The sequence below is a fragment of the Paroedura picta genome, chromosome 6 (assembly GCF_049243985.1).
Source record: "Paroedura picta isolate Pp20150507F chromosome 6, Ppicta_v3.0, whole genome shotgun sequence".
In the NCBI taxonomy this organism is placed as follows: domain Eukaryota; kingdom Metazoa; phylum Chordata; class Lepidosauria; order Squamata; family Gekkonidae; genus Paroedura; species Paroedura picta.
In genome coordinates, this window is record NC_135374.1 from 42,257,862 (window position 1) to 42,285,616 (window position 27,755).

Here is a 27,755-nt window from a genome sequence, read left to right on the forward strand (position 1 = left end):
TTCCCATCCCTGTTCAATTAACCATTACCTAGAATTTATTAACGATCACTGTTATCTCTTCCCTTCCTATCAAGCAGTGAGACTGAGTAGAACTGGAATCTGGGCCTTTGGGTTTGGCTCTGTAAAACTAGAAACCCTCCCAGATCTGGCCTTGTGGGCTATGCACAGACCACACAAACAGTTGCCTTAAGTGTAGCTGATATGAGTCACACTGTACTGTTCTGAGGATGTGAGAGGATAAAGCCTTCACAGAGCATGTGCAGCTTCTGCACATTCTCAGTGCCTGCTTTTGAGAATTGTGGCAGACATTCCATCAGGAATATGAAGACAGGAAAAACAGCTCTGCAGACTGAGGTTGTTCAAGTGACTGACTCATCCAGTCCATTCAGAGATGGCAGATTGATTTAAAAATAATTAAATATATTTCTGCCCTCTATTTTTAGTTTACACATTCAGTAGATCCAGCCGGTAAGTGCTAGAAGGGCACAGCAGTCACAGACACACGAGCTGCCCCAATCAACTGATAGACAGACTCAAGGAATGACTTTAATCACAGCTTTTAGAGAAAGTAACAAATTACATGGTGTTCTAAAACAGTCATTGCTGAACATGCTGCCATTTTCCACCCACAAGAAATACTATAAAAAGGCCTCCTCCAGATTGGAATGCCTAGGATCCAGATGCCATGGCATGTGGTAGGGTAGGCAGTGGGGGGTGATGGGAGGGAAATATCCAATCATTTTTTAAAAATCCCATTTGGTTGATCATGCTGAACCAGCCTGTCTCCCACTCTAGAAAGATAGAAAGAGAGAGTACAAAGTTAACTCACCAAAGGCTTCATCTTCCATGTATATAAACTGTATATGAAACTAAGATACATACACAGAAATAGTATTAATAGTAAGTGGGAAAAAGAGATTTGTTTCAGAGAAAAGATGTGGTTGCTTAGTGCTTTTACATGCTATTAAAGACACTGAAAGATCTCAGATCCTGGATCAGCAGTTCTGCCTCATGTATCTATTTGAGAAAGAAGCTCATTGACTTTTCCCCCAGCACATATCTTTTTGCCAGCATGGTGTAGTGGTTAAGAGTGGCAGTTTCTAAGCTTTGATTCCTCACTCCCCCACATGCACCCAGCTGGTGACCTTGGGCTCATCACAACACTGATAGAGCTGTTCTGACTGAGCAGTAATATCAGAGCTCTCTCAGCCTCACCTACCTCACAGCATGTCTGTTGTGGGGAGAGGAAAGGGAAGGCGATTGTAAGCCGCTTTGAGACTCCTTTTGGTAGAGAAAAGCAGCATATAAGAACCAACTCTTCTTCCCTTTTTTGACTGATTCAAGATGTATGTTTGGTACTGTTAGTAGAAAAGGAATGAGGCTTGAGTTTTGCCATTATCCCACCCCAGTCTCTCCCTGCAGCTCTGCCTGCCTGGAGTGTAAGGAGAGGAGGCCCTATCTGTCATCATCTGCAGAGGCTGCCTGTTGTTAGGGGGCAGGGGAACAAAGTCAGTGCCTCTGTCTCAGTCTCCTCCCCTGTCCTTGTGCCTGCCAGCATGTACAAGCAAGACTTTGTTTCTAGCTGCCTAGCAGGCAGGTGCATCAGCAGATAACAAAACAGTTAGTGCAAAAGGACTCATGCCTACATAGAATTGGAAAGCCTTAGTGAAGCCTGACAGTGCAGTGATTGGTGTAAAGTAGAAGCACTGTGCAAAAAATACCAGTCAAGACAATCGTATCTAACAGAAATCTTAGCAAAGTCTTCTGTATGGACATCTGCTGAGTCAGTTTTTCCCTTCCACTTATTGTCCCATGAGACTGAAAGACAAGTTAACAGAAAATATATAGAGAACCAGGGCCTTTCCCCAATATAGCTACTGTTTGCTTTGAAACATGTTCAAAGCATATCCCTTGGATTCAAGGGGCAATGCAAGGCTCACATTGTTTGTATCTTTTTTTGTACATGCATATTTTTTCATTGCATCAGAGTTAGTTCTCCTGATAGGTTTCAGTCTCATTAGCGTATCTCAGAGTGTGTGAGGAGGAGGTCAGGAGAAACATGGCTTTTGATCGTCTCCCATTTCTGATAGAAACCATTGCTAAGATCTAATCAAAGTTCTACTCAGAAGTCCCAAAACACTATTTGAATAGATGGCAGCATGTCCCACCATGGTGTTTATTATTTCTGTCATTTCTCTTCTATCTGTCCCAGACAATAATACCATCTCAGAACTCAGCTCCTTGCATGAGCAAGATGCCAACTTCCGCCAGTCTTTTCGCCAGGTGCGCAGGAAGCCACTCCCTCCCCCAGCAGGTCTCCTGGATGGTGATGCTGAGTACTGGTCTGGGGTTGTCAGTGGAGGTGGCCCGTCCAGACCACAAACATGCTCTGATTACAGGGATGAAAGGGGCAGCTTCAGGCTAAGGTGAGTGTAATGCTTGGAAGAAGGAGAACAAGAAGGAGAGAAGGGTCTTTTGATGTCCTGTTTTTCTGTGCCTTAATGGCAAGGAAGGAGCTAATCGAATGTGAAAATATTCACAGCAATTGACTAGCTCTCTAGGACTATAATTCAAAGGATTACTGTTGCAAAATTCCATTGTAGGGTGACTCAATGACATGTGGAATATTTCAACGTATTCATATGATATAGACTAACGATTCCCAACCTGTGGGCCGCGGACCACAGGTGGTTCTTCGACTAATTGGAGGTGGGCTCCGAAAGACGCCTTCCCCCCCCCAGGCCCTTTACTTCATCCCCCCGGCCCTTTACAACACACTTCGGGTGTCATTGTCTCCCATCACTCCCAGATGGGACTATCTCATTGCAGAGAAACAAGCTCAGGGTTCCCATTGATTTGTCATTGTCATGAGTTAAAATTTCCATGAAAATAAAATGTTCTTTATGTTCATTGTTGTGGCTTGTCTGTATCTTATTTTGAAGGGATGTTTAAACATTACCATAGCAATCAGAGAGCGTTAGGGCAGTGGTTGAGAGTAGAGGAGTAAACTCCCCCCCCCCACCGGGCCTCAGTAAAATTGTCAAGCGTTGAGTGGTCCTCGGTGATAAAAAGGTTGGGGACCACTGATATAGACCAACATTTAAAGTGATTTAAACTGCTGTTAGGTGCAGCTAAGGAATTTAAATTGAATGTCAGTTTCTTATTGGAGGGGCAGACCTCTAGTTTGTGCTGTGCTTTTCTTTGCCAGATTAGCATTTGTGTCACAATATACATGCTATAAATACTCGGAATTTGCATCCAGGTCACAGTGCTTCACTTCACTGTCTGAAGTACAAAATACTTTCACCTGTGGAGCACCTTGGCTGTTCTGCATCTCAGCTTCTGAGTGCTAAGAATCCTTTTCCCACCCTAATTGACGTAGAGTCTCCATTCTTGGCCCAGGGAAGGAGCATGGGGAGCTGCTGACATGCTGCTCATGATATATGCCAGTCAGTCAAGTTTATTGTTCCTTGGCCATTATAAGTGGAACAGTAAAACAATAATAAATATCAAAATATCTACACATAGTATGTTAAAAGGTCCTATTGGAGCCATAAAATAATTAGTTACTTCAACTGAATCTTGGGCCTAATTTTTTAAGCATATGCAAACAAAGGAACTCTCTGTGACATGTAGGAATCAGCATCTGAAAACGGAAATATTATTTTCTCCAAATTTGCTTATACGTTTAAACCAAAGAGAATTTCCGTGAAGCATTTAGCCCTAGGTTTTGCATATAATGGACATAACAAAATGTAACGTGGCAAGTCCTCCAGAGAAGAGGAGCCACTAATACAGGTACACTGATCCCTACGAATGATATATATCAGTATATACTTGGGTTGACAACTGCTTACCAGTGTCTAGGTATTGTAAACAAACCCCCCCAAAGCATTTTTTTCCTGTTTCCTGCAGTCAGCCAAGATCAAAGTCAGAGAAGCTTTCTCGGAAGAGTTTTTCCATGGGAATGCCAGCTGTCTCCATGGATGAACTTGCAGCTTTTGCAGAGTCTTACAGTCAGCGTTCCCGTCGAACAGAGGGCAGTCAGGAACCCAGGCGCTTTGAGAGATCAGGGTCACGAATATCACGTGGAGGGGCAGCGCAACACCAGGACAACTCCTCAGATGAATATTATGGCTCACGAAGGGGAAACCATGAGCCAGATTTGGATCGGGGCTGGTCATACAGTCCCTCCCGGAGACATACCCATGATGAGAAACACCTGCCTAGGCTACTGTGTCGGACTCCTGGAGGGAGTCAGAAGTACGACCACTCTTACCTAACCAGTGCCCTTGAAAGGAAATCCCGAAGCTACGATGAGAATGGCGAGCACAATGAGACCCCTTCAAAGCTTAGCTCCCATTCCAGCCAGAGAGGTGGGTCGTACTATGCCTGGTCACCTCCATCAACTTACAAGTCAGGACAGCAGCAGCAGCAGCAGCAACCACAGCAGCCCCCTCCACAGCAGGAGGAAGGAGAAGACCCTCTGCCGCCTTACAGTGAGAGGGAGTTGAGCCGGGCTTCTTCATACAGAAGCAGAGAACAATCCAATTTCAATTCCTCCGAGAAGAAAAGGAAAAAAGAGCCAAAGAAAACTGTAAGGCCACATCTGGCACTCTTGATCCAAACAGGTTGAACAGGAATCATCTGGCTTGGGAAGGTGTCAAGGCCTGGGGTGACAGGGCTAGTTGGGGCTGCTTCTAAGTAATTGTTTTGGTTCCAATATCCAAGATGCATTTGGAAAGGGTGGTGGAGAACATTAGATTGTTCTCCACTGTTGTTTGTCAGAGTTTTGCAGACTAAAGCTGAAAATTAAGCACCCTACATCCTTCATAGTGATGTGAAGTACTTGTATACTCTTGTTTTTTTGGATTTTTAGTAAAAACATATCCTGTATATGGACTTCAGATGAGAAAAAGAGTGCAAAGGAGAACATCTTCAAAAGAAGGTTTCTTAGGCTAGGGGAAGTTCTTTAGGAAAGTAGGAAAATATTTGAACTTAGTAAATAATGCATGAATTTTAGTTAACTCACAAAGAAAAGGTGCTTGTATGCAATCCAGAATGGAGGATGAATAGAGAGCAATTATTATCTCACAGGGTGTCTGTTGGGGGGAGAGGAAAGGGAAGGCAAATGTAAACCGCTTTGAGACTCCTTCGCATAGCGAAAAAGCAGCATATAAGAACCAATTCTTCTTCATTTAGCTTATAAAGTTTCCAAGGTTTTAGAATATACTCCTAACTCACAATGTTCATGATGGACATCACTTTAAAGGAGTATCTGTTTGGGAGAGCTAGATGTTGAACATTTGTTAGAAGGGTAACTCAAGAGAGGGGTGAATTTTTCTGTCAGTTTCCTGGAGCTGAATCTGGAATGCAATAACAGATTCTTTGAGCAGGTTTTTAGAAGGGTCATGTAAAGTAGCATAATTCAAATGTCCATCTTTGTTTTCCTGCTAAGGCTGAATATTCTCTTTGTATTAGGACTGAAACATCTTCTGCTTTTTTTTTTTAATTCTCTTTTGTTTGCTACAGAATGAATTTCCAACAAGGATGTCCCTTGTGGTGTGATGATGTCTTAGAAGGCCTGTGTTAATAGACTGAGAAACCAGAAGCTCTCAGAACTATTTGGACTTCAAGGAATGTGTGGTGCCACTAGATGTCGTAGGCTCTTATCGGTTTTGTCATGGACCTGGAGGACTTGTGTGAAAGCCATTTCCAGCCCATCGCTCTTACTTGGTTAACCTCTTGGAAAAGATAGCTCACTTCACCAGGAAGTAAAGTGGGGTGTTTTTATTGCACTTTTATTGCACTTGCATCATGGATTTAACTACATGAGCAAGGGTGATATCTCTGTAGTTTAATCCTGCCATATGCCTGTAGTACTGAAGGAGCTGTCATATTGTACAGTATATATTCCCACTCCATTATTTACATATTCCTCATCTTAGTGGCTTTGCAGTCTACAACTGGCAGGGAATGTTGCTGCAGGCTTCAGGGCCTTTCATCAAGTGCCCTTTCACTCCTACTTTGAGAGGAAGAAGGAATCCATGTAACATTTGGAGATGGCTCCAATCATGAAAGTGATGTTTTCAAGAGAAATTGCAAAAAACAAAGCCTTCATACTTTGGAAATGATACAAAACTGCAACCTGGGACACTGCCCTATGAAGGACAGGGTAATGAAAGGCAGTTTGGAACTTTTATTAGAAGGCCTACTCATTCAGTAATGTGAGCCACCAGTAAGATTAATGTTTTGTTTTCAAAGTGAAACTCAGTAAATTTTGCTGTAATGAGAATGTGCCATGTTATTTCACTGTTGTCTGATATGATGTATCAGCGTTGCCTTACAGTTGAACTATAGCCATAAAAGGCTTCAGCTGGGAATGCTGATTGGTCCTGCTGTAAGCAGAATTCATGCTCAGGTTCTGCTGACAGTACTCTCTGGACAATGATTATTATTTTTTTTAAGCCAATTGATAGGCGAGCGCAGAGCTAGAATGAGAAAACCAGGGTGCAAAAGAAAGGAATAGCCATTTCTTTTATACTTCTACAGGGACCAAGCTTACCACTATCTGGTAATTGGCTGAGGCCATTCAATAAGGAAACACAAGATGTGAACAATAAATATGTTGGATGAAACACCAGTTTTGGTAGTTACTTCATTCCAGCTGTTTACGTTTTGTTCCTTTTCTAATATGTGAGTTGCCCATGAACCTTCCACAGAAGGTGCAGAACAGCACCAAGTAGGTAGGAATACCAGCTGTGAAGCTCCACTCAATGTGCTTTCTAGTTTTTGCATATGTGTGATGGGGGTAGACTTTGGCTGCATTCACACATCTTTGATTATTGTGCTATCATTGCAAATATTTATAAATATCTGTATAGTCTTGTCCACACAGGATAACTCAGTTGTGATTCATGGGTATATGAACTTTATCAATTCATGGAGCTGAAGTTTAGTCAGCTTGTGCTGGTGGGAGAATCTTCTTTGATCTATATAACTAGGATACTACTTTTAAAGCAAATTGTACTGGAAAATTACCAGTTTCAGTGGAAAATGAACAAATGCATTTCGCATTTCAAGACTATCATTGGGGTTTGAAAACCAGTTCTAAAGTGATGCTCCCTAGTAAGCAGCAAAGGTAGTTTCTGACTGGATAAAGAACAAGTTAGTGTGAGTTTAAGAGTTCACCTTTGAACCTCTTCCTTACTCCAGATTTATGAAGAGTGCCTGTCATAACCCGTGGTATCCCTATGGTTCAGTGGGAGTAGAGCAGAAAAATGTACTGTGAGGTCAGATCACCACCTGCAAGAAACCTTTCCCAGGGACTGGATGTTTGCAGACTTCTACCTGCTGGATCACCTTGCATATACTCATACTGGTGTATAAGGCATAATTTTAAAAAAACACCATATATATGTTTTTTTAAAACACCATACACAGTGGCATAGGCTTCTGTAGTCTGTTCCCCAGGCAAGCCTCCATCCAACATGGAAAAGGTGAGTGTATATAGTCTGCAGATTACCATGTGGGTAACCTTGTGCTAGAGATTTAGACTGGAACATTTATGTATGTGGGTGTGGTCAGATTGCAGCCAGCCACAGCAAGGGGCTTTCAAGACAAGTGAGAAGCAATGGCTTCCTTGTTTGTCTCTGTGGTGGAACTGTGCTGCTTTGGCCAGCAGGCCCTGTTCCAACCTGCCCCCCAAGGTTTTCTCAACACCTGGAGAAGCTTTTCTCCCCAGCAGCCCGCCACCACCTGACCTTTGTAAGAATTGTCCACTGGGACACAATGGGAACAGTTTACTGTCTTGTGTGCTCATGGAAAAATAGCCTCTTGCCAACTAACTGCCTTCCCTGGGCACTACTTTTAAAATGTGTCCCAAGACAGTGGAGGGCTATGTAGTACAAAGAACCACGACCAGCAATGAAAGTTATACAATATTTATAAAAAAGAAAAGGTTCACAAGCATAATTGTAACACAGCACCAGACTGAGCAAAGGATTAAAAAGACAAGGCAACTGTCCCTCTCTCTATACATGCCCTATCATTTTAGATATAGGACAGGCTCCTTAGCTTATAAATCTCTATAGAATTCCTTTATCTTGCAGCTGTCCAGGCTAGCACATGGCAATAGCCGCCTCCTTCAGACCTCAGTTAAGCGTTCTGTCTGTTCTGATGGACCTAGCACAAAAAAAGACCCTCCTCCTTACTCCGAGGATTTTTCTTCTCTTCCCTCCTACTGGCCTGGTCAGGCCAAGTCAGAGAAGCTTTTCATGAAGTCTCCAGAAGTTTCTATTCTTCATTCCTCCAAATCTCTGTTCTCTGCTAGGTGGTCAGGCTGGACCATTCTATTGTCTTTAGCTGGTCCTATTATAATTTCTTAAGAAGTAGCTGAGGTGAGGCTGGAAAGCCATTGAACTGACTTCCCACTTCCTGCCTGTTCTCTGCTGAGAGAGAAAAACTTTTAAAGGTCAAACCTCTACCTTCCCAATGCATTTCTTCACACCCTCCCATCCAAGTATGATCCTGGTTAGCTTCCAAGATCTAACAAGATCCATATTATGCTGCCTTCATAGAATCATAGAATCATAGTTAAAAGGGGCCTTACAGGCCACCTAGTCCAACCCCCTGCTTAACGCAGGATCAGCCCTAAGCATCCTAAAGCATCCAAGAAATGTGTGTATCCAACCGTTGCTTGAAGACTGCCAGTGAGGGGGAGCTCACCACCTCCTTAGGCAGCCTATTCCACTGTTGAACTACTCTGACTCTCCCTCCATTGGTCGTAGCCAAAAGTTCTCAATGGGGATCTTCTCAGTAGGCCTCAGCTTCCCAGGAGATTTTGGGAAAGGAAGCAGGATAAAAATCTATGAAAAGCAAAATCTTTTGGCTCAGAGAATAAACAGTCTCCTTTGGGTTGCACTTTTATAGCTGCTACAGTCTATAGCTTCTCATTCTTAATAATTCCCCTGCTCATGCATGGCGTTATAATGAGAGCTGGATCACTTGGGCCAGTTCTTGAAAAGTTTGCCTAAATCATAGGCATACACGACAGGTCCCATCTCCTCTTGGTCTCCAATTTTACCACAATTGATGTTTGTTGATAAGGGCAAATAACAGGGCAGATCACTGTGGTATCACAAGCATGGTGGTTCCTATAATAGTGCGGATTGCTTTTGGGGTTCCCAGCACTGTGAAACAATGCAAGCAGTTCTGAAGAATATTTATCTAAGGCTACAGCAAAAGTTCTGTGTATAACGGCTTTATTACAGCATCTTGAACAGGGGAAACTGCTGTTGTCACCTGTGTATTTTACAATGCCACCTGTGCCTTTGCATTAATGAGAGAACAGCACCATCTTGTGGGTGGCAGGTGCCTGTTCACATTACAATGGACTGACAATATATTTAAACACACCACTCTCTCCTTCTTGGCATTTGTTTCTGAAATTACTTTGCAGGTTTCTTAATATGGCTGTGAACATAAAAAGGCCCCTGGTGGAGCAGACCACCTAGCCATCTAGTCCAGCCTTACTCAACCTTTTTACCTTTGAGAAACCCCCAAAACATTCTTCAGGCTTTGAAAATTCCCATAAGTGGTGCAGTTGTGCAGAATAGCTGTGTACATGCTCACCCGGGGTCCCTCCCCTCCCACCCCTTCCAGGCCCATCATTGACCATTGTTGGGGGGGGGGGCAGGTCAACATGACCATATAAGGCAGTGGTTAACCTCGGGGTCGGAACCCCTCTGGGGGTTGAACAACCCTTTCACAGGGATCGCGGCACGGCAAGCAGCTTGGCCATGAGGGGCGCCATCCACACAACAGCCTTGCGGGGTAGATCAAGATAGAGCGTTTGTCTGGAGCAGTGGAAATGAGCGAGATCGGCATGGTGGGACAAGAGGCAGAACTGAACTGAGAAACCCCTGGAGGGAAAAAAAATTATATACAATAATCAACAAGATCTTTATGCCATTGATCAGTTTTGGTTTAATTTCTGTAAAACACTTGCATAATTTTATTGCTGGGGGTCACCACAACATGAGGAACTATATTAAAGGGTCGCAGCATTAGGAAGGTTGAGAACCACTGATATAAGGTCATATCACCTGATAAGCACTTAACAAATTTAATAATTAATTTACTCCCATCCATTTGGGAAACCCCTCCTGGTTGAGAAAGCGTGATCTCGACCAACAACTGGTTTCAGGGCCAAGCTAAATGTGATGGCATCAACTGTTGGGCCACCAACTCATGGCCACTACTGCCTTTCAGAGGAGAAAATAGCCATTTAACTATTTCTGTGAAGGCCTGTGAGCTGCAGTGATGACAGGCAATCTTATTTCTTCCCTCCACACTTTTTAAAGTGCCAAAAAAATCACTTTAAAATGTTTAAAATGTTGTCAAGGGAGAAAAAAAATCTACCGACAAAGATTCTTGCCCCTTATGTGAAACATCTTTGTTTCCTCCCTCCCTCCCCCTCCCTCCTTTCCTCTCCTCTCCCCCATCCCCTCTCCTTACCTGCTGGCTTCTTACCTGTTCCCTCCCCCTCCCTCCTCTCCTCCACTCTCACCCCCTCTCCTTACCTGCTGGCTCTGTGGAGGGTGGCGCAGCTTTGGGAGCACAGCGGGGCAGGGCTAGCCCAGCAACAAGCAGTGCTGCTCTTTGTTGGGCTGGCCCGGCCCCTGTCAGTCTTCCGTGGCCACGCCGGCCCTCCGGAGGACGGTGCAGCTTCAGAAGCACAGCGGGGGTGGGGCCAACAAACATAGAGACCATCCCCCCCCTACTGTTGTTATTCAGATGTTTACTGCACATAGAATCATGATGGATGGTAATTATTAAATCATCATGGCTAGTCTCCAGTCTTTCATGAATCTGTCCAAGGAAAGGGAATCTACCCTTCATTAGAATGGCAGCTTTATATGGTTTGATCAGACTCAAGTCCCACTGAGTTTAGTGAGGCTAGGCTAACCAGGGCTGATTCTGCACTTACTTTGTATTCCATTGTGGATCCTGCTGAATTCAGATCAATTTAAACTTGGGTCTTCCTCTACCCCCCCCCCCCAATTAAAACAAAAGAGTTCTGCACGTGATTAGGGAAGCTCAGAGTGGGGAGGGAAGCCAAGCACAGCTGTCTGCCAAGAAACCGCTAGAGGGCGTTACCCCAAGGGTCAGACATGACTTGGTGTTTGCACAGGGGATACCTTTACCTTTATCTTAAGGTGAGACAAAGCTGACATGTCTTGTTGTTCATGATACTACAAAATCGACTACTTTCCAAATTCCCTCTTCCATTGGCAATGCCCCTAAATCTTCAGGAATTTTCCAGGCCAGAGCTGGCAACTCCAAGTGAGGGTATTCATCTTACAAGATATCTTAGGCCCTAAACCCACAATATTCTGAATGTTCATCCACCTCATTTATTGAACCACTCTATACACAGCTCTATGGAGACTGATCTGCCCTGGCTTTTCTCCACTGTACCCTTCATGCTTAATTCCTTGCAATCAGAAACGAAGTATGAAAAATGGTGCATTTGTAACAGGCACACAACATTACTGTTGTTTCCCAAGGGATGGCTGGAATTACATTTAGGCTAAATTTGTTTTCATACTAAGTAAATGAAAAAGACAGGGGGGGGGGAATAAATCCAAAATATACTGTAAGCGCTACAAGGGTCAAGCTACAGCAGATAAAATATTATATGGTTGGTCCTGGCCCTGACCTGGTGGAATGAGCTACTGGGAGAGCTGAGGGCCCTGATGGAGCTATCACAGTTCTGCATGTCCTGGGTTGAGGCCAGAGCCAAAATCAACATGGCCCTTCATAAGGTTGGGCATTTACATCTCTGCACCCCACCCCTAGGTTAGTCTGTTCTGGATGTAGAGGGTATTTTGGCTGCCAATCTTGGAGGGTTTGTTGGGGGTTTTATTGATCTAGGAAGTTTTATTATTGTAAGCTGCCACGAGTCTCTGGAGCATAGTGGGATATAAATCCCAAAATAAATAAATAAAAATGGTAATATTTAAAAAAACATAGGCCTCGAATATCAGGCCACATTAAGAGTCAGAAGAAACTTTAGATAAGATATAATAATTTCCTATACTAAGTTGATGAACATGTCAAATGATCAATACAAGACTATTCGCATTTTGGCCTCAAGGGACTTCCTCAGCAGTCAATAATACACACCTCAAAAAATATCCAAAAATTATACATCAGTCCTAACCAGGTGTTGTTACCTCATATATTGTGTGGTATGATGTAAGTGCGCCATTCCCTGAACATGGTAACCTCTCACACATAAATCTTCATTGATGTTATAACCTGGTATAAAATTTCCAATATTTCTGGATATGTGTGTTGGCATAAAATATTTTGTACCTAAAAAAGTTTGTACCTGCTAAACTGTAGAAACAGGAGTGCAGATTCAGGTCTAAGGAATACCTGGTAATCAGGACTGTTCTGTAATAAAGAACAGCTGGTTTTTTATACCTGCTTTTCACTACCCAAAGGATTCCCAAAGCGACTTTCCTTCCCCCTCCGTTTTCTTCTTTTGTCAAATACACAAGAGGGTAAAAGTAGGCAATCTGGAGCTCGTACACCAATGAAGGGAGGAGAACCTTCTACTTAGATGGCTACCAGACAATAAATGAGGCATGAAGAAACCCTTGTTACAATTTCTAAAAACATGCCCAGTGTGAAACTGATCAATAAGGAAAGGCCAACCGCACCACACAATATAGGTGGTGGGAGAATAGCCTCCAATAAGTGTAAAGGGTATATGGGGAGATCTGGAGGTCTCTTCCAACTCTATGATGCTATGATTATGCTTTTGAATTATCTTCACCTTGGAAGTCAAACAAGGGGGATAACCACCATAAAATCACTATCACAAATGTGGGGAAAGAGTGAACAGAAATTGAACTGAGTGTTTAAAGGAGAAAAATCCATGCATGATGACAAAAAAAGCCTGATGCATTTGAGCAGTGAAAGTTGGGGGAATTGTAGAATAAATGGGATTGCAGGGTGAAACCAAAGGAAAACACCAGTACATAAAAGGTGTATAATTATTAATAAATACTGGTCATCTCAGAGTTCTATAATGGCTAAAATGCATTTTGAGAAAATGGAAAATTAGAACCTTGCTGAATATTTGGATTTCTGAATTTTCTGAGTAAGCTTTACAAGAAAAAAAGCTTGTGTTCTGTTATTGTATTAAATTGCAATTTGGACATGCATAAAATCAAGGCAGCTTTTTAAAAAAGACTTTCAATAATTAGTAGTATTGTGTGGTATAAGTATTAGTTACTAGTATTTTAAATATAAATATATTCAATAATAGAAAGGCTTGAGTTTGGAAATTTTCTTTGGCATTTGTTGTTTACAGAGAATTACATTTCACCCTCTTCTTTTGGCATTTCATAGCACTACAACCCTGCTGTTTTTTTTTTAATAACTTCGACATACAAATCTGCTGATTACATCTAAAGGCATGGACTAGCCTACAAAAGTTTATGGCGGTGGGAAGTGCCATCAGTTTCAGCCAACTTATGGCAACCCCCAAAACCCTCCAAGGCAAGAGAAGAAGTGGTTTGCCTTTACAAGATCAGGCAAGATCAGCTAGTCAGGGCCACCCACATCAGGGCACAAAAGCTCAGACGGAAACAAAATATGATTAGTCTTTAAGGTGCCACTGGATTCCAACTGATTTTGTACAATAAATGTAGATTGTGCTGATTGTGGTAAACTGTCATTGAACAGTCCAAAGTAAAACACTTTTAGTGCCACTAAATTCAACTTAGAAGTCCTTCACTTTGGTTGAATGGGGCATGAAGTATGTATGCATTTGTGTGCATGTATATGTGAAATTATTTTGAAACTGCACCTTTCATCCTGTTTAAGAACAGACTTTCTCTGTTTTCTAAAGCCTCTTCTCTCTGATCTCTATTTTGGCTGTAGAATATGCTTGCATTTCTGAGGATGTCCTTTTATATCTCCTTCAAGCACTGTAAGTGCAGAGGGCGTGCTGCTCCTGGAGTGCATATTACTGTGGTCAAAGAGAGTTTTTTTCTATTGTGAAGAACTTTTCTTTCCATCCACTGTCTTCATTTGATATCTTAACAATGAGCTAGAAAAGAAGATTTTAAAGTTGAAACAGCTTTATCCAACTGGAGTAGCAATGCTACAGATATATGGAGATCGTGGAAGGTGTTATATGTAAGAGCATCTACAACATCATAGAAAAATGAGTTTTAACTTTTTCCCTATCTTTACTATCCAGTCAGTGATGTATATGCTGATACTTAAAGGTGAGTTTCTTTTTGGTTAGGATGGGGTCTATACAGGTAAATATCTCATGAAGAACAGTGGCAGTTATTGTTTGAATGGTAGAGAGATTAGACTGATAGTGCTATGGTTTACAAAATTCAGAAAACTATCAACATTCATATGAATTAAAGTAATGGTTTGTGGATGGAAATGTGCAAGGAATGTTTTGGTAAGTTGAGTTGTCAGATGATTTAATAGATATCTATAAATGTCCAATAGGATTTGCTGTTACAAATGAAGAACGATAAATAAGAAAGCAAATGAATAAAATCGAGCATTTTAATGAGATTTTTTTAAAACACTTAAACATATTTTTTTACTTGGATTTTCGTAAAGCTTTTGATAAGGTTCCCCGTGATGTTCTGATGGATAAATTGAAGGACTGCAATCTGGATTTTCAGATAGTCAGGTGGATAGGGAATTGGTTAGAGAACTGCACTCAAAGAGTTGTTGTCAATGGTGTTTCATCAGACTGGAGGGAGGTGAGTAGCGGGGGTACCTCAGGGCTCAGTGCTCGGCCCGGTACTTTTTAACATATTTATTAATGATCTAGATGAGGGGGTAGAGGGACTACACATCAAGTTTGCAGATGACACCAAATTGGGAGGACTGGCAAATACTCCAGAAGATAGAGACAGAGTTCAATGAGATCTGAACACAATGGAAAAATGGGCAAATGAGAACAAGATGCAATTTAATAAAGATAAGTGTAAAGTTCTGCATCTGGGTCAGAAAAATGAAAAGAATGCCTACTGGATGGGGGATACGCTTCTAGGTAACACTGTGTGTGAATGAGATCTTGGGGTACTTGTGGATTGTAAGCTAAACATGAGCAGGCAGTGTGTTGTTGTTGTTAGGTGCGAAGTCGTGTCCGACCCATCGCGACCCCATGGACAATGATCCTCCAGGCCTTCCTGTCCTCTACCATTCCCCTGTCCTCTACCATTCCTCTACCATTCAAATTTAAGTTTGCACCGACTGCTTCAGTTACTCCATCCAGCCACCTCATTCTCTGTTGTCCCCTTCTTCTTTTGCCCTCGATTGCTCCCAGCATTAGGGAGTCCTTCCTTCCAGGGAGTCCTTCCTTCTCATGAGGTGGCCAAAGTATTTGAGTTTTATCTTCAGGATCTGGCCTTCTAAGGAGCAGTCAGGCCTGATCTCCTCTAGGACTGACCGGTTTGTTTGCCTTGCAGTCCAAAGGACTCGCAAGAGTCTTCTCCAGCACCAGAGTTCAAAAGCCTCATTTCTTTGACGCGATGCAGTGAGGCAGTGATGCAGTGAGGCAGTGTGATGCAGCAGTAAAAAAGGCAAATGCCATTTTGGGCTGTATCAACAGGGGCATCACATCAAAATCACAAGATGTCATAGTCCCATTGTATACGGCACTGGTCAGACCACACCTGGAGTACTGTGTGCAGTTCTGGAGGCCTCACTACAAGAAGGATGTAGATAAAATTGAAAGAATACAGAGTAGAGCAACAAGGATGATCTGGGGCAAAGGGACCAAGCCCTATGAAGATAGGTTGAGGGACTTGGGAATGTTCAGCCTGGAGAAAAGGAGGTTGAGAGGGGACATGATAGCCCTCTTTAAGTATTTGAAAGGTTGTCACTTGGAGGAGGGCAGGATGCTGTTCCCATTGGCTGCAGAAGAAAGGACGCGCAGTCTGAACAGAGCACAGCAGAGCTGTATTTTCAGGTTTTGTGTAACATGTACCAAAGCAGAAAATACTTATGATGCCCTAACCAGATAATATGGTGATTAAGCATATTGGGAAGGTTGTGGATAGTGCCTACTACTGGTCTACACAGTTGCGTATCCCCACAGGCAATACTAAATAGAGTTAAATTAACTTCAGAAGAAGTGTTTTATATCAGCATAATGCAGACATTTTGATACTTACATTAAATCATTTTACAATGCATAATTTCTGTTTTACTAGAAGCCAAAGCCCAGGTTATTAGCATGAAAGGAACTCTTGGTGAATGTCAGCTATTAAATTTGGAGAACATTGGTAAACCACCAGTCAGCATTCATGAAGTGGTTTGGAAGAAAGGCACAGTCTTAATGGGAAAGATGAAAGGTCAGAATGCAACAGTTTGTGAAAGATACAGAGATCGATGTTACATTTTGAAGAATGGCAGTTTGAGATTGTGCCCCACACTGACAAGAGATGATGGTCAGTACACTGCAGATGTATTTACTGAGCACGGAGAGCAGCTCTACAACCAAACATTTCAACTAGAGCTCATTGGTAAGCATTAGATGGGCCTTCTGTATTTCTCAAGGAGGGTGTGTGTTCCTGTAAAATAAATTATTCCCATGAGATAAATTGCAAGTGTTTCTAGGATTACCTCTTTTAATCCCCTCAGATTTGCTACTCCAGATTTTATTATGTGGTTTTATTTATTTATTTGATTTGTAAGCCACCCATCTCTGCAGGCAGGCAGGCATGGGGCATCTAACAACAAATAAAAACAAGTAAATACATGCTTAAAATTATCCGCATAGGACAAGTAAAGTGCTTTGACTAGTTTGCTGTCAGGCTTACCCAATTTCTGTTTTCCTGTGGTGCATAAGACCTTCGAAGTTGACACAAGTACCCTGAACCGTACCCAGAACTCAGCCAGTAGCCAATGTCACTGCTGGAGGTCAGGTCAAATGTGAGCCTTCCCAGATCTCCTCGTAAGGACTTGAGCAACCATGTTCTGCACTAGTGAGGAGGCTAGAGTCCGTTGTATTTTTTGTACAATGGGTTTTTCTGCTAGTTTACAATAATGTGCGGACTGATGATTACTCAACCATTGTTTAAACTCCTTGGGAGACTATTGAACACAATAAACAAAGGCCATAATGGAGCCAAAATGAGATAATAGCAATGCTTTTACAAAGCAATGTATTTTTTAAAGTTTCGGCTAGTCAACTGTTATCCTTAGACCCAGTGGGAATGGTTGATTGAAAAGGGAAAAGAAGAAACAATAACCAACTTGTGTCAGAAAGAGGGTAAAGATGGCAAGTACTATAATTAAAACTATACATACATAGATCCTCCAGAATGAAGGGTCTTACATACATTCTACTTTCTGCTTATATGTAGACTATCCACTAAATCACACAACTGAAATAAGGTTTATTCTCACCTTGAGAAACTATTAAAAATGTTGATTCTCAGCTTGCATGGGATATGTAGTTGGGCATCTATTGTTACAATGATATATTGATATGATATTCTTGTGTTGATTTTTTAAAAAACTGCAAAAACCCAAGGGTGATACTAGCCATGTTTGGGGGACTGGGAAAGGCAATCTGCTGTGACACTACCATGTGGAAGCCCATTGCTGTTGTACTTTATCAACAGTTGTAAAGGTAAAGGTATCTCCTGTGCAAGCACCGAGTCATGTCTGACCCTTGGGGTGACGCCCTCTAGCGTTTTCATGGCAGACTCAATACGGGGTGGTTTGCCTGTGCCTTCCCCAGTCATTACCATTTACCCTCCAGCAAGCTGGGTACGCATGTTAGCGACCTCGGAAGGATGGAACGCTGAGTCAACCTTGAACGGGCTGCTGGGATCGAACTCCCAGTCTCATGGTCAGAGCTTCAGACAGCATGTTGGCTGCCTTACCATCCTGCGCCACAAGAGGCTCTTGTATCAGCAGTTGTACCACTCCACATTTACACCATTTTCCTTGTTGCAGCTGGCCCATAGATGCCATGTTCCTGCTTGTTGCTGGAAGACATTCTTTTAATTGGTAGTTTCTAAATCACTACATTGCAATTATTTTATGATGATTTATTGCCACAATCTATTAGCATGTCACAGCATTTTCTAAAACTATGTCTATATCTATATCTTTAGAAATCTTAAAAAAAGGAAAGAATTTAGAGGCACTGGTAGAGTATAGCAATAGATTATTCTAATTTTATGGTGCTATAGCAATGTAACAATTGCCAATTTAAAAGAAAAAGCCTTAAAGAAATCATCAGGGAACAGTGATCATAGGCAAATGAGGCAAGGAAAATGATGGTTAACTTCCATGAGGATGCCCTGTCATTGCAGCAATGAGAGCTACAGGAAGAATTGTTGCCACATGGAAGTAACCGTAGTTCTGAATCTCATGCAAGCTGTATTGTTAATATACTGTTTCTTTTATCTGGTTAATTGATGAAAACATTAGGAGCAAATAGTTAATTGTCTGAAATAATTTAATCAGTTGACAGTCTTATATTACATTAATATTTTATACAATGTGGTACATCATTCAGGAAACACACCGACCTCTTTGAAAACTGTTGCTAATAATTTAAGATGGCTAATTATTTTAACCATTGCATCCTAATTTTAGAATCAGAGAAAACAACAAATTATCCCCATTTACTCTTTTTCATCTTCACTGGAGTTTGTGTTGTAACGTTTCTTCTTATATTTGGCTCTTCCACATACTATTTTGGAAAATGGAAAAATATGGCAGGTAATATTTTGTTTTTCAGTTATTATAATGGGGAAAGTTGACTTAATTTGTAATTCATTTTAAAGCTTATCACAGCTTTAAAAACATTTCAAGGGTAGGTATTTTTTGGGGGTGGTTGGTATTAATCTCATGGAAGAATTCCACATGTAACCTGGTCTTGTGGATCATTTGACATTTTGAGACTACAAGCCAACATCACACATGTCGGACTAGTTTAGTTTTTAGAGAATTCCAACACAGCTGATATCTTGATCCTAACTTGCACAGCCTCTTTCACAGGACCAGGGTCCATGTCAACAAAGGTACCACAAGTGGGAACTGAAAGAAAAGAGGCACAATGGGAGGAGGGAGTCTGTAGGAGGAGAGCCTCGTATTTCTAGCAGTCAGCATAACTTCTAGGCTGTCATTCACTCCCAAGCCTGGGCAGAAGTCGTTGCATGTTGCTCCAGTTGTCAGGATGTCCTGGCAGACAGTTTGCAATCAGAATTCTAGGTTCACACAGAACAACACTAGACACCCCTGACCATTATGTTGCATCTGGGTTTAGAAACTGTGGCATATTGCTGGTAGCATCAAAGAATTTCTTGCGATTCCTAGAGCTATTCTATGGGAAAACCCAGAAGTAACATACCAGCATAGCCAACATCACTTTCCCTCCCACCTCCACTCAGAGTAGTAGAGGACAACTACCCTACGTTACTTTTGGGTTTTCCCCAGAAGATGATGTAGCAGTGCAGCTCATGTCCTACTCCCCACAATACCTGGCAGCCCTGGATGCTTAAATTACTAATACTATGCCTCTATTTTCAGTATTTACTGCTGTTGCCTATTATTTATCCCTTATCATGAACATTTTGTCTTATTCTATTTTCTCTCACTCTTCATCTTATTTTCCTTTTTCATCCATGAAATCCTTTCTCTCTTTTCCACATTAAAAATGTATTGGAATGGTCCATTTTGCTGTTCTACTTAGGTCTTCGCTTCCAGTTCTGCCCTGCAGGTTGTACGGTAATTATAATTAGCACTCACATGGCCATTGCTCCGGTTCTGACAGGTTTCGCCCACAGTCAGCAGAAACCGTCAAACAGAAAAGCAGCTGCAAAGAATGTTTCTAACAAAAGAGAAACACTGGTTATTTTTAATACTAGTCCCTTTTAATAGTAGTCCCTGCTGTAATGATGTGACTTCTGCTCAGATGCAACAAATTTTTTGCAGCTGCAAAATGAATAAGCATGCAACCCCTTCCCCTAGAATATTTTAACTTTTCCTATTCTGTACCCTCATTTACACAAGTTTTGTACTACTGTGTCCTTGGTACTGAATGGTGGAAAGAAAGGTTAGTATGGTCACCACTTCGATATCTGAGCTTGGTCTATTTTACTGGGACTAGCCTTTCCATAATACATATGGTTTTATATGCCTGGTAAAAACCATTAACAAGCAGGCCGGAACTTTTGGACCGTGCGGAGCAAACCATTGAATGACACGAGGCAATATATTTGTTTGGCAAATAAAGTGGCCACAGCTTTATTAAAATGTGAGTGGAGGCAAACCAAGGAGCAGATCCAGGGCGGGAATGGCTCGTACCCCATTCGAAGCCAGACCCCCCGCTACACACTAACTCCGGCAGGCCAATCCTTTTTCCAACCAGGCCTGCTGGATCCCGTGGGAGGGTGATGCTGGTGGGGGCCCTACGGACATTAATCTCTCTCAGGGCACCTACCTTCACCCGCACAGTGATGCAGTTCCCCTTCCCCTCCAAGGGGATGCTGTTTCGCATGCACCCAGCCTCTTATGGAAGCTCCCGATAACCTCTGGCACGTAGGCGCGTACTCCCCAAATCTAGGATCCGCCCTTTCCAAAAACCGCCAGCTGTGACAAGTAACCATAACACAAAACAATTGAAGAACATACTTAACACAAGGGAGGGTGGGTGGGAAAACTGTGCAAGAGCACCGGGAGTCGAGCGCCAAAGAAGAAGGTCCGGCCAGCGGCTCCCTGTTATATAGGCCTTAGCTCCACCCTCCCCCCGCAGGTACGCTGCTCCTGCCAAAGGGCGGGAGGGGGTGGGGCAGGCCCAGCTGAGTCTGCTCCACGCGGCCCGGTCCAGCCGCTGTGTTAATGCCGGGCTGCCGGCAAACCAGCAGCCTTCCTTCTAAAAGCAATATGAGCAAAATGTCTTTACTGTACTTGATTTAAGGTAGCGTAGCATCCATGTACTTCTGCCAGGTTTGTTTTTCTTCAGGGATGATTCATGTGTTACCTTCTGCTCCTGCTAAGTGGATTTAACAGTTCAGTGAGTAGCCTATTCATGTAAGCAGCATAATTCAGGATGTGGGAAATTGTGTAATTTTGCGGATAGTTCTCTTGGAGAAGGGATTGTGGCTTTTGGAGGGACCAGTCCCCCAGGATGTTATGGATCGATGTTTTTTTCCTTCTTTACAAATTACACTTGGACTACTCTCATGTGGGTAGACCACTTGGGTTGCAAGCCTAGCAATACTGTCCTCAGAGTAAGCTCCACTGAAGTGTGTGAGTCACTTCTGAATAGATCTACTTAGAATTGCTCCCTTTGTGCTAATTGTGCATCTCAGGACCAGAAATTAATGTAAAGACCAGCTGTGCAGAGAGACACATGACACTGACAAACTATACCAGCCAGCAGGTGGCCAAGTATGGATTGATGCCATGGTACTGGAGAAGGGGGTTTCATTCAGATTCTTTTCCCAGTTGAAAATACCTCCCCAATGTTAAGCCCTGATATGAAAAAAAAGACACAATTGCTTGGTTTTATCCACTTCTGGGCTTAAAGCTTCCCACATAAAATGTTTTTGAGTGTAGAATGCCAATAAAGGCAGGGAGACTTCCCTAGCACTTGTGGAGGCTTTCAAAAGTGAGATTTCATGACTGGAGTTGCAATCACAGAACTCTGGCATCTTCGTGCTGAGGAATGAACATATTGTTTTTCCCTATGTGTTTTACTTTTTGTGTCTGGTCAGGAACACCACTTCCCCCTTACATATTGTCTTTGGTGGATTTCTCATTTTCATTTCTTTCTTTCACATTGCTTTTGTAACTAACACATGCACACACTTTCGATTGTAATAACAGTATCTCTGTTAAGTTTTGTTGATTTTGCCCAAAAGAAAGATGGCCACTGAAATCTAAAAAACCCCACACATTCATCTCTGCTAACACTGGTCAACCCAAAAAGGGGCAGGATGAGAAAATACAGGAAATTAATTATTTCAATGATGCAACATTCGCTGGATGGGACAAACAACAGAACAGCAAGGATTCAGTTATGAAGAACAGCCCTGGTGTGAAACTACCTAATTTGGCTCCATTATGGCCCTTGTTTATTGTGTTCAATAGTCTCCCAAGGAGTTTAAAAACCCATTGTACAAAAAATACAACGGGCTCTAGCCTCCCCACCTCCCAATATGGACAGGTCCACTGAGGCCTGGTGAGGTTGTGGCAGGGCTGCTCAGGGCAGCAGTGAGCTCTGGAGGGGATCACCACTTTCCTCCCCCTACCATCCAGGCAGCTCCACTGAGGCCTGGCAAGGCTGCAGCATGGCTGCTCAGGGCGGGCATGAGTTTTGGCGGGGGTTCCCATGCTCCCTCCCCACCCACCCGAGCAGCTCTGCTAAGGTCTGGCGAGGCCGCAGCAAGGCTGCTAGGGCTGGGGGTCACCTTACCTGACTGCCGCCTTCTCATGCATCTGGAAGGTGGAGAGGGAGGCAGTCGGGGACAGAACATCCCCTACCTGATTGGTCCTCTGGGGGTTGAGTGCCCTCCCTGAGGGCTAGTCAGGGAGGTGGAGGCAGTTAGGGGTGGGGCATTCCCTGTCTGATTCATGCTCCAGGGAGAGTGACTCCCAAGGGGCCCAATCAGGCAGGCAATGAGTCCCAACATCCCTGCCTGGCTTCATTTATGGTACAGATTTAATTTCCTCCATTTATTTATCTAATAATGACTCAAGGCAGGCTTCTGATATTATGTTAATATGTTTCATAGCTTTATGCTAGTCTATGAGCGTAATAAAGTTCTGTTCTGTTCTGTGTTTCATACCTAAGAACCTTGATTCATCTGATTAAAGACTTGGCTTTAATTTTAATTTTATTCAAAAACAGCTACAGTGGACTTGTCAATTAAGCAAAACAGTTTTCTGAGATCTTCTTAGAGTGCTTTTGGAGTAGTGGTTTTAGGAAGTCTCAAGTCCCAAAACACTAGCAAAGCCAGGTACAAGGATATAAAATAGTTTATATATTATTTTATTTCATACTGTATTAAATATTTCATATTTTACCTACACATATATGTACACATACATATATCTACCATAAAATTCAGCATTTTATTACAATATTCACATATAATTTTAAATTCATATGAAAGTCCAGTATTTTCCATTTGTTGTATTTTTTGTTGTAAAGGAAACAAACATCCAACATTGCAAAAACGCCAGGCTACAGAAATGATTGAAGGCCAAAAGTATTTATTTATACTTCAAGAAGAGACTGTAGCAGCAGGAGAGAGACATAATGTTGAATATTCTGTACCTATAAGGATCTCGACTTTTAAGTAAGTTACAAAACAACAACTATAGAGTTTTCTGGAAGAAACATCAATCCTTGACCCCTTCCAGTCAGGCTTAACACCTGGGCAAGGAGTGGAACCAGCTCTGGTTGCCCTTACACATGATCTTCAGAGGAAACTGGATCTAGGTGGGTTGGTGCTGCTGATTCTTTTAGAACTGACAGCAGTGTTTGACACAGTCAGTCATTAACGCCAACATGGGCATGTCCTTGCAATAGCTTCAGTCCCTCCTCCATAGCTGGAGACTGAGGGGACACAGTTGGGGACAATACCTTCCAGCAATATGCCCTAACATATGAGGCTCCACAGGGAGCCATTCTCTCCCCAATGTTATTTAACATCTACATCCTCTCCCTCACCCAGTTAATGTAGAATTTTGGGATAGGGTGTCACCAATACATGGATGACACCCAGCTATATCTGTTAATGGACAGCCATCCATCGACACGCCTGAGAGCACTGACCAACTGCCTGGAAGCGGTGACAGGTTGGCTTAAGCAGCGTTGACTGAAGTTAAATCCAGCTAAGACCAATTTCTCTGGCTAGGTTGGCACACCTCAGAGGGTCACTACAGCTCCTGGCCCTTGACAAGGTTCAACTAACAATTCAGACCACTGTTAAGAGCCTGTGCATGACTCTGGACTCCATATTATCTATGGAGACCCGGGTCATGAACACTGCTTGTCAGGTGTTCTTCCACCCATGCCAGGCCTGACAGCTAGCACACTATCAGCACCCAACCTAGCCACAGTGACCCATGCAACAACTACCTCCAGATTAGGCCATTTTAACTTGTTCTACACAGGACTACCCTTGTGCCTAATCCAGAAGTTTCAGCTGGTGCAAAATGCAATGGCCCAACTCCTTACTGGAACTGGGTGGAACTGCGTTGGCTCCAATTAAGAATTGAATCATATTCAAGGTGTTGGCATTAACCTTTAAGGCCCTAAATAGTCTGGGGCATTCATATCTGTGGGACTACCTCCTCCCCTATTTTCCCTATGCTCCAGCATGCAAAACCTGCTGAAGATCCCCAACCCCAGAGAAATAAAGTGGGCCTTAACCAGTCGACTTGGTAGAACACTTTCCCAGAGGAGATCAAGGCCCTGTGGGACCCACAACAGTTCTACAGGGCCTGTAAGTCAGCCTACTATTTTTATTTATATTGTTTTAATTGATTTTATTTATAGATTTTATTTGTATTGTTCTGTACAGGTAAAGAACCCTCTTTCTTGTGAATGGATGCAAAGAGTTCAAGTGCCTCTGTTATCAAAACTATCTTTTGCTGAACAATGAGAACTGTGTTCCCTTGGATGACAGCTGCTGTATTCTTCCAAATCCTATGGACTTTCTGTGCAACCATGAAATGGAATTCAGGGAGCAAAGTGCATTTCTGTTTCCTACCTGGCACATGCGTATGACAGGAGGGGAGACGATGGAAGCCTGAAATTGTCTGACAGCAGAGAATCACACTGTCTTGAACCATAGAAGATACAGAGTGATTAATGACTTGCAATATTCTAAAGCCCTAGTTGGCAAAGAAAACTGTTTTTTTTCCATCTAGTTGTCATTACCTTGCTTACACAGGGGCTCAATATTCTGTATAATACAGTTTTCAGCCATTTGTATTAATATCCAGTCTTACTATATATTATCTGAATTTTAAAAAGAATATATATTTGATGATTGTTACAACTTTCTTTGGAGAAGGAGAAATGCATAAGTTTAGGTTACAGTAATGCTGAAGGCAGTTATGTGCATACTGAGGCCCATTAAATACAATCGGATGAATATAACTTTGCACAGGACTAGAGCATTAGGGAAAGGCCCCACTGACCCCCACCAACCCACCTCTGTTTAGTAAGCTGTCAGTTCACTATATTCAATTTGATTCTGAAACTTCATGGGTCTTAGCTATGTGTTTTATAAACTGGGATTGGAATAGCATCTTGTGTTTCCACACAGGTAAACTGCTTTTAGCACACCACAGCTGTCCTTAGGGATATCTGGCTATTAATCCTGGTTGCTGTAATTGTTGTTGATATCCCATTTTTAAAAACAGAATTTAGCATGAAAATATTGGCCTCTACCATGAGTGCACTGATTCCAACTAATGTTAAGTAGATGTAGAATGGCTGTGTGTAAAGACATGAGAGGTCTGAGCTATTCCATAGATAGCCGAACTTGTGACTGACATGTAATACACATGTAACACAGACCCTGTAGATGTAATAACCATGTAGATGACCCTGGAGGTCCCTTCCAACTCTATGCTCTATGCTCTGAGCTAGCCATAAAACATCTGAAGCATGGTATGAAATGTCAAAGTTAACAGAAGTACAAAGTCACAGGTAAATTGTGACTACGTGTGTAAACTGAAGATATCTGGGAATGGTGGTTGACTGTGCTTACTATGTAAAATTCTATAGATTAGAAAAAAATATGAAGCTTCACAGTTTGTCTGAACAACTAAGTAAACATGAGTTTCAAATAACAAGGAGATACTAACGTATCTTCCATCTGCATAGGTGACATTTTTTTAAACCAAACATTTGGATTGTTCTTTTCATAAATATAAGATTATAAAGTAAATGCATTTGATTTACATTTTAATTAGATGTGTAACAAACTGTACAGTAGTAGAGGGCTACATTTTTAATGAGTAGTACATGCATTGTTTGAAGTTTTTGAATTTTGAAAGTAGAGAAAATTCACTTACATAGATTAAACTATAAGGAATATTTGGTTTGAATTTGGCTATTTTTATGGTTGATAGACTAAAAACTGTATTTTTATTTTGTTAAAAATAAAGAAGGAAAAGTTGACCAATAGTTTTTGCCAAAATTGGAAATAGAGATCTCAGTATTGCTGACTCTCAGTCTCTTTCCTGCTTAAACCACTGCTAAATGCACATTCACTTGCTAAATGCTAAAGCTATAAACAGAAACTGTTTTGCAACCACTTAATATGGCCAAGATATAGAAATAAGCTAGCAAACTTACAGACCTCTTGACTGTAAAAATAACCCTATGGCCTGCCAAACTAGAATCAGGTTAAAAAGTTGGGTTAATTTTAACATGGTTCCGGGAATGTAGTTATTAATATTAATTGTAAAAGGTTCCCTCTTAAAACTTGCTTGTGTCTTTTTGCTGATTTAACATAGAATTACCCTTACTAACTTTCGTTTTATAGAAATATGCCTTGTAATTTATTGGAATTTCTAAAGTTTAAAACTGTATATTCATAGAAAGTTTTTAAAAACTTCTTATATGTATGAATTAACTTGTAGTTTTTTTTTCAAATAAATCTTTTGTGTATATTTTGTTTTGTTTTTCCTTGGGTTATTCAGAAGTTGTTACATGAGCCTTCATATGCTTGTATAATTAAAAAAAAATATACACAGAAGAGATAAATGAGAGTTGAGAAAACAAGCAGGAATAACTTAGGATGTAAAAAACAACACATTTATTCCTGGAATATATGTGTTTGTAGTATTAAATAAACTAATTAAATAAATTGTAGCCATGTTTGTGGAAAAGTATTCCTGATTCCTCCCAAGAGTTAATGTGTATTGTGGTGGGCTTATTCCATCTTGCAGGTATTGCTGACTGCCTTTCTACCTACATGGCTCTTATAATCTTCAAGGCCAGAGTTAAGAGTGGCATAATGATAATCTGTGGCCCGCAGGATAGGAGAGGGAGAATCAAGAGTGATGGGATAATTTTCTAAAGGGTTCCAGAAAGAACACATCCTGACTGGACTGTCATCATCACCTGATGCTGGTTGGCCAAACATTCTAATTGGGCTAAGACAAAGAAAGATAAAGCTAGCTTGGATTCTGATAGACTAAAGCTTTGGCCCATGATATCTTTCTATTGCAATGGACAGCAATGCAGAGAATGCTTGAGCCTACAACGGGAACTGTAAGATTATGCCATCTAATGCAGATTTTAAATATGTTAGATAGTTAAGCTAGATTTTCTTGCTTTCTTTGTTGTATGATCTTAGAATGGTGTGTTGCCTAGAGATAACACTATTTCTGAATATTATTTAAATAGACTTCTATATATTTTACAATGATTTTTTCCCTATATGCAGTAGCTCTCAGAACCCACAGGGTTCAGGCAAGGAATCCTTGACACCAGGTTTACCCTTTTTTCCCCTTGACTAACATTAGACATTGTTATTGGAATCAATGGCAAGAGTGTGAGAAACATTAGTCTGCTGCCCATTTCTGCTATTTGCATTTCTCTCAGGAATCCTTACAGAAATTCTCTTCTTACAATTTTTTCCAGATTTAGTGTTTATAAATTACTAGATTCTCACCATAGATTTGTATAAATGTGTGAATTGTCAGCA

At 41.7% G+C, this 27,755-nt stretch overlaps 2 protein-coding genes across 6 annotated transcripts in view; both read left to right on the forward strand.

Moving 5' to 3' along the window:
* ILDR2 (immunoglobulin like domain containing receptor 2) overlaps nucleotides 1-6,643 on the forward strand; it is a 61,347-nt gene extending 54,704 nt beyond the window's left edge. For all 5 annotated transcript variants that reach the window (XM_077342272.1, XM_077342270.1, XM_077342271.1 and 2 more), the window contains 3 exons: nucleotides 2,213-2,426; nucleotides 3,916-4,597; nucleotides 5,533-6,643. In XM_077342272.1, coding sequence (XP_077198387.1) covers nucleotides 2,213-2,426; nucleotides 3,916-4,597; nucleotides 5,533-5,568 — 932 coding nt within the window. In that variant the 3' untranslated portion in view covers nucleotides 5,569-6,643. The remainder of the gene's footprint in view (nucleotides 1-2,212; nucleotides 2,427-3,915; nucleotides 4,598-5,532) is intronic.
* A 124-nt stretch (nucleotides 6,644-6,767) lies between these two features.
* Nucleotides 6,768-26,587, forward strand: LOC143839784 (uncharacterized). The gene is made up of 5 exons (XM_077342277.1): nucleotides 6,768-14,309; nucleotides 16,269-16,580; nucleotides 18,670-18,795; nucleotides 23,234-23,381; nucleotides 24,612-26,587. Exons 1-5 carry the CDS (start codon nucleotides 14,246-14,248, stop codon nucleotides 24,613-24,615), a joined length of 654 nt encoding a protein of 217 aa, XP_077198392.1. The 5' UTR covers nucleotides 6,768-14,245; the 3' UTR covers nucleotides 24,616-26,587.
* The last annotated feature ends 1,168 nt before the right edge of the window (nucleotides 26,588-27,755 follow it).

Excerpts from the sequence above, each read along its gene's own strand:
- LOC143839784 (XM_077342277.1), top strand. The coding sequence starts at position 14,246 with ATGAGTTTTAACTTTTTCCCTATCTTTACTATCCAGTCAGTGATGTAT. Across the intron at positions 14,310-16,268 it reads GTATATGCTGATACTTAAAG|AAGCCAAAGCCCAGGTTATT; the intron begins GTGAGTTTCTTT and ends CTGTTTTACTAG. Across the intron at positions 16,581-18,669 it reads ATTTCAACTAGAGCTCATTG|AATCAGAGAAAACAACAAAT; the intron begins GTAAGCATTAGA and ends TCCTAATTTTAG.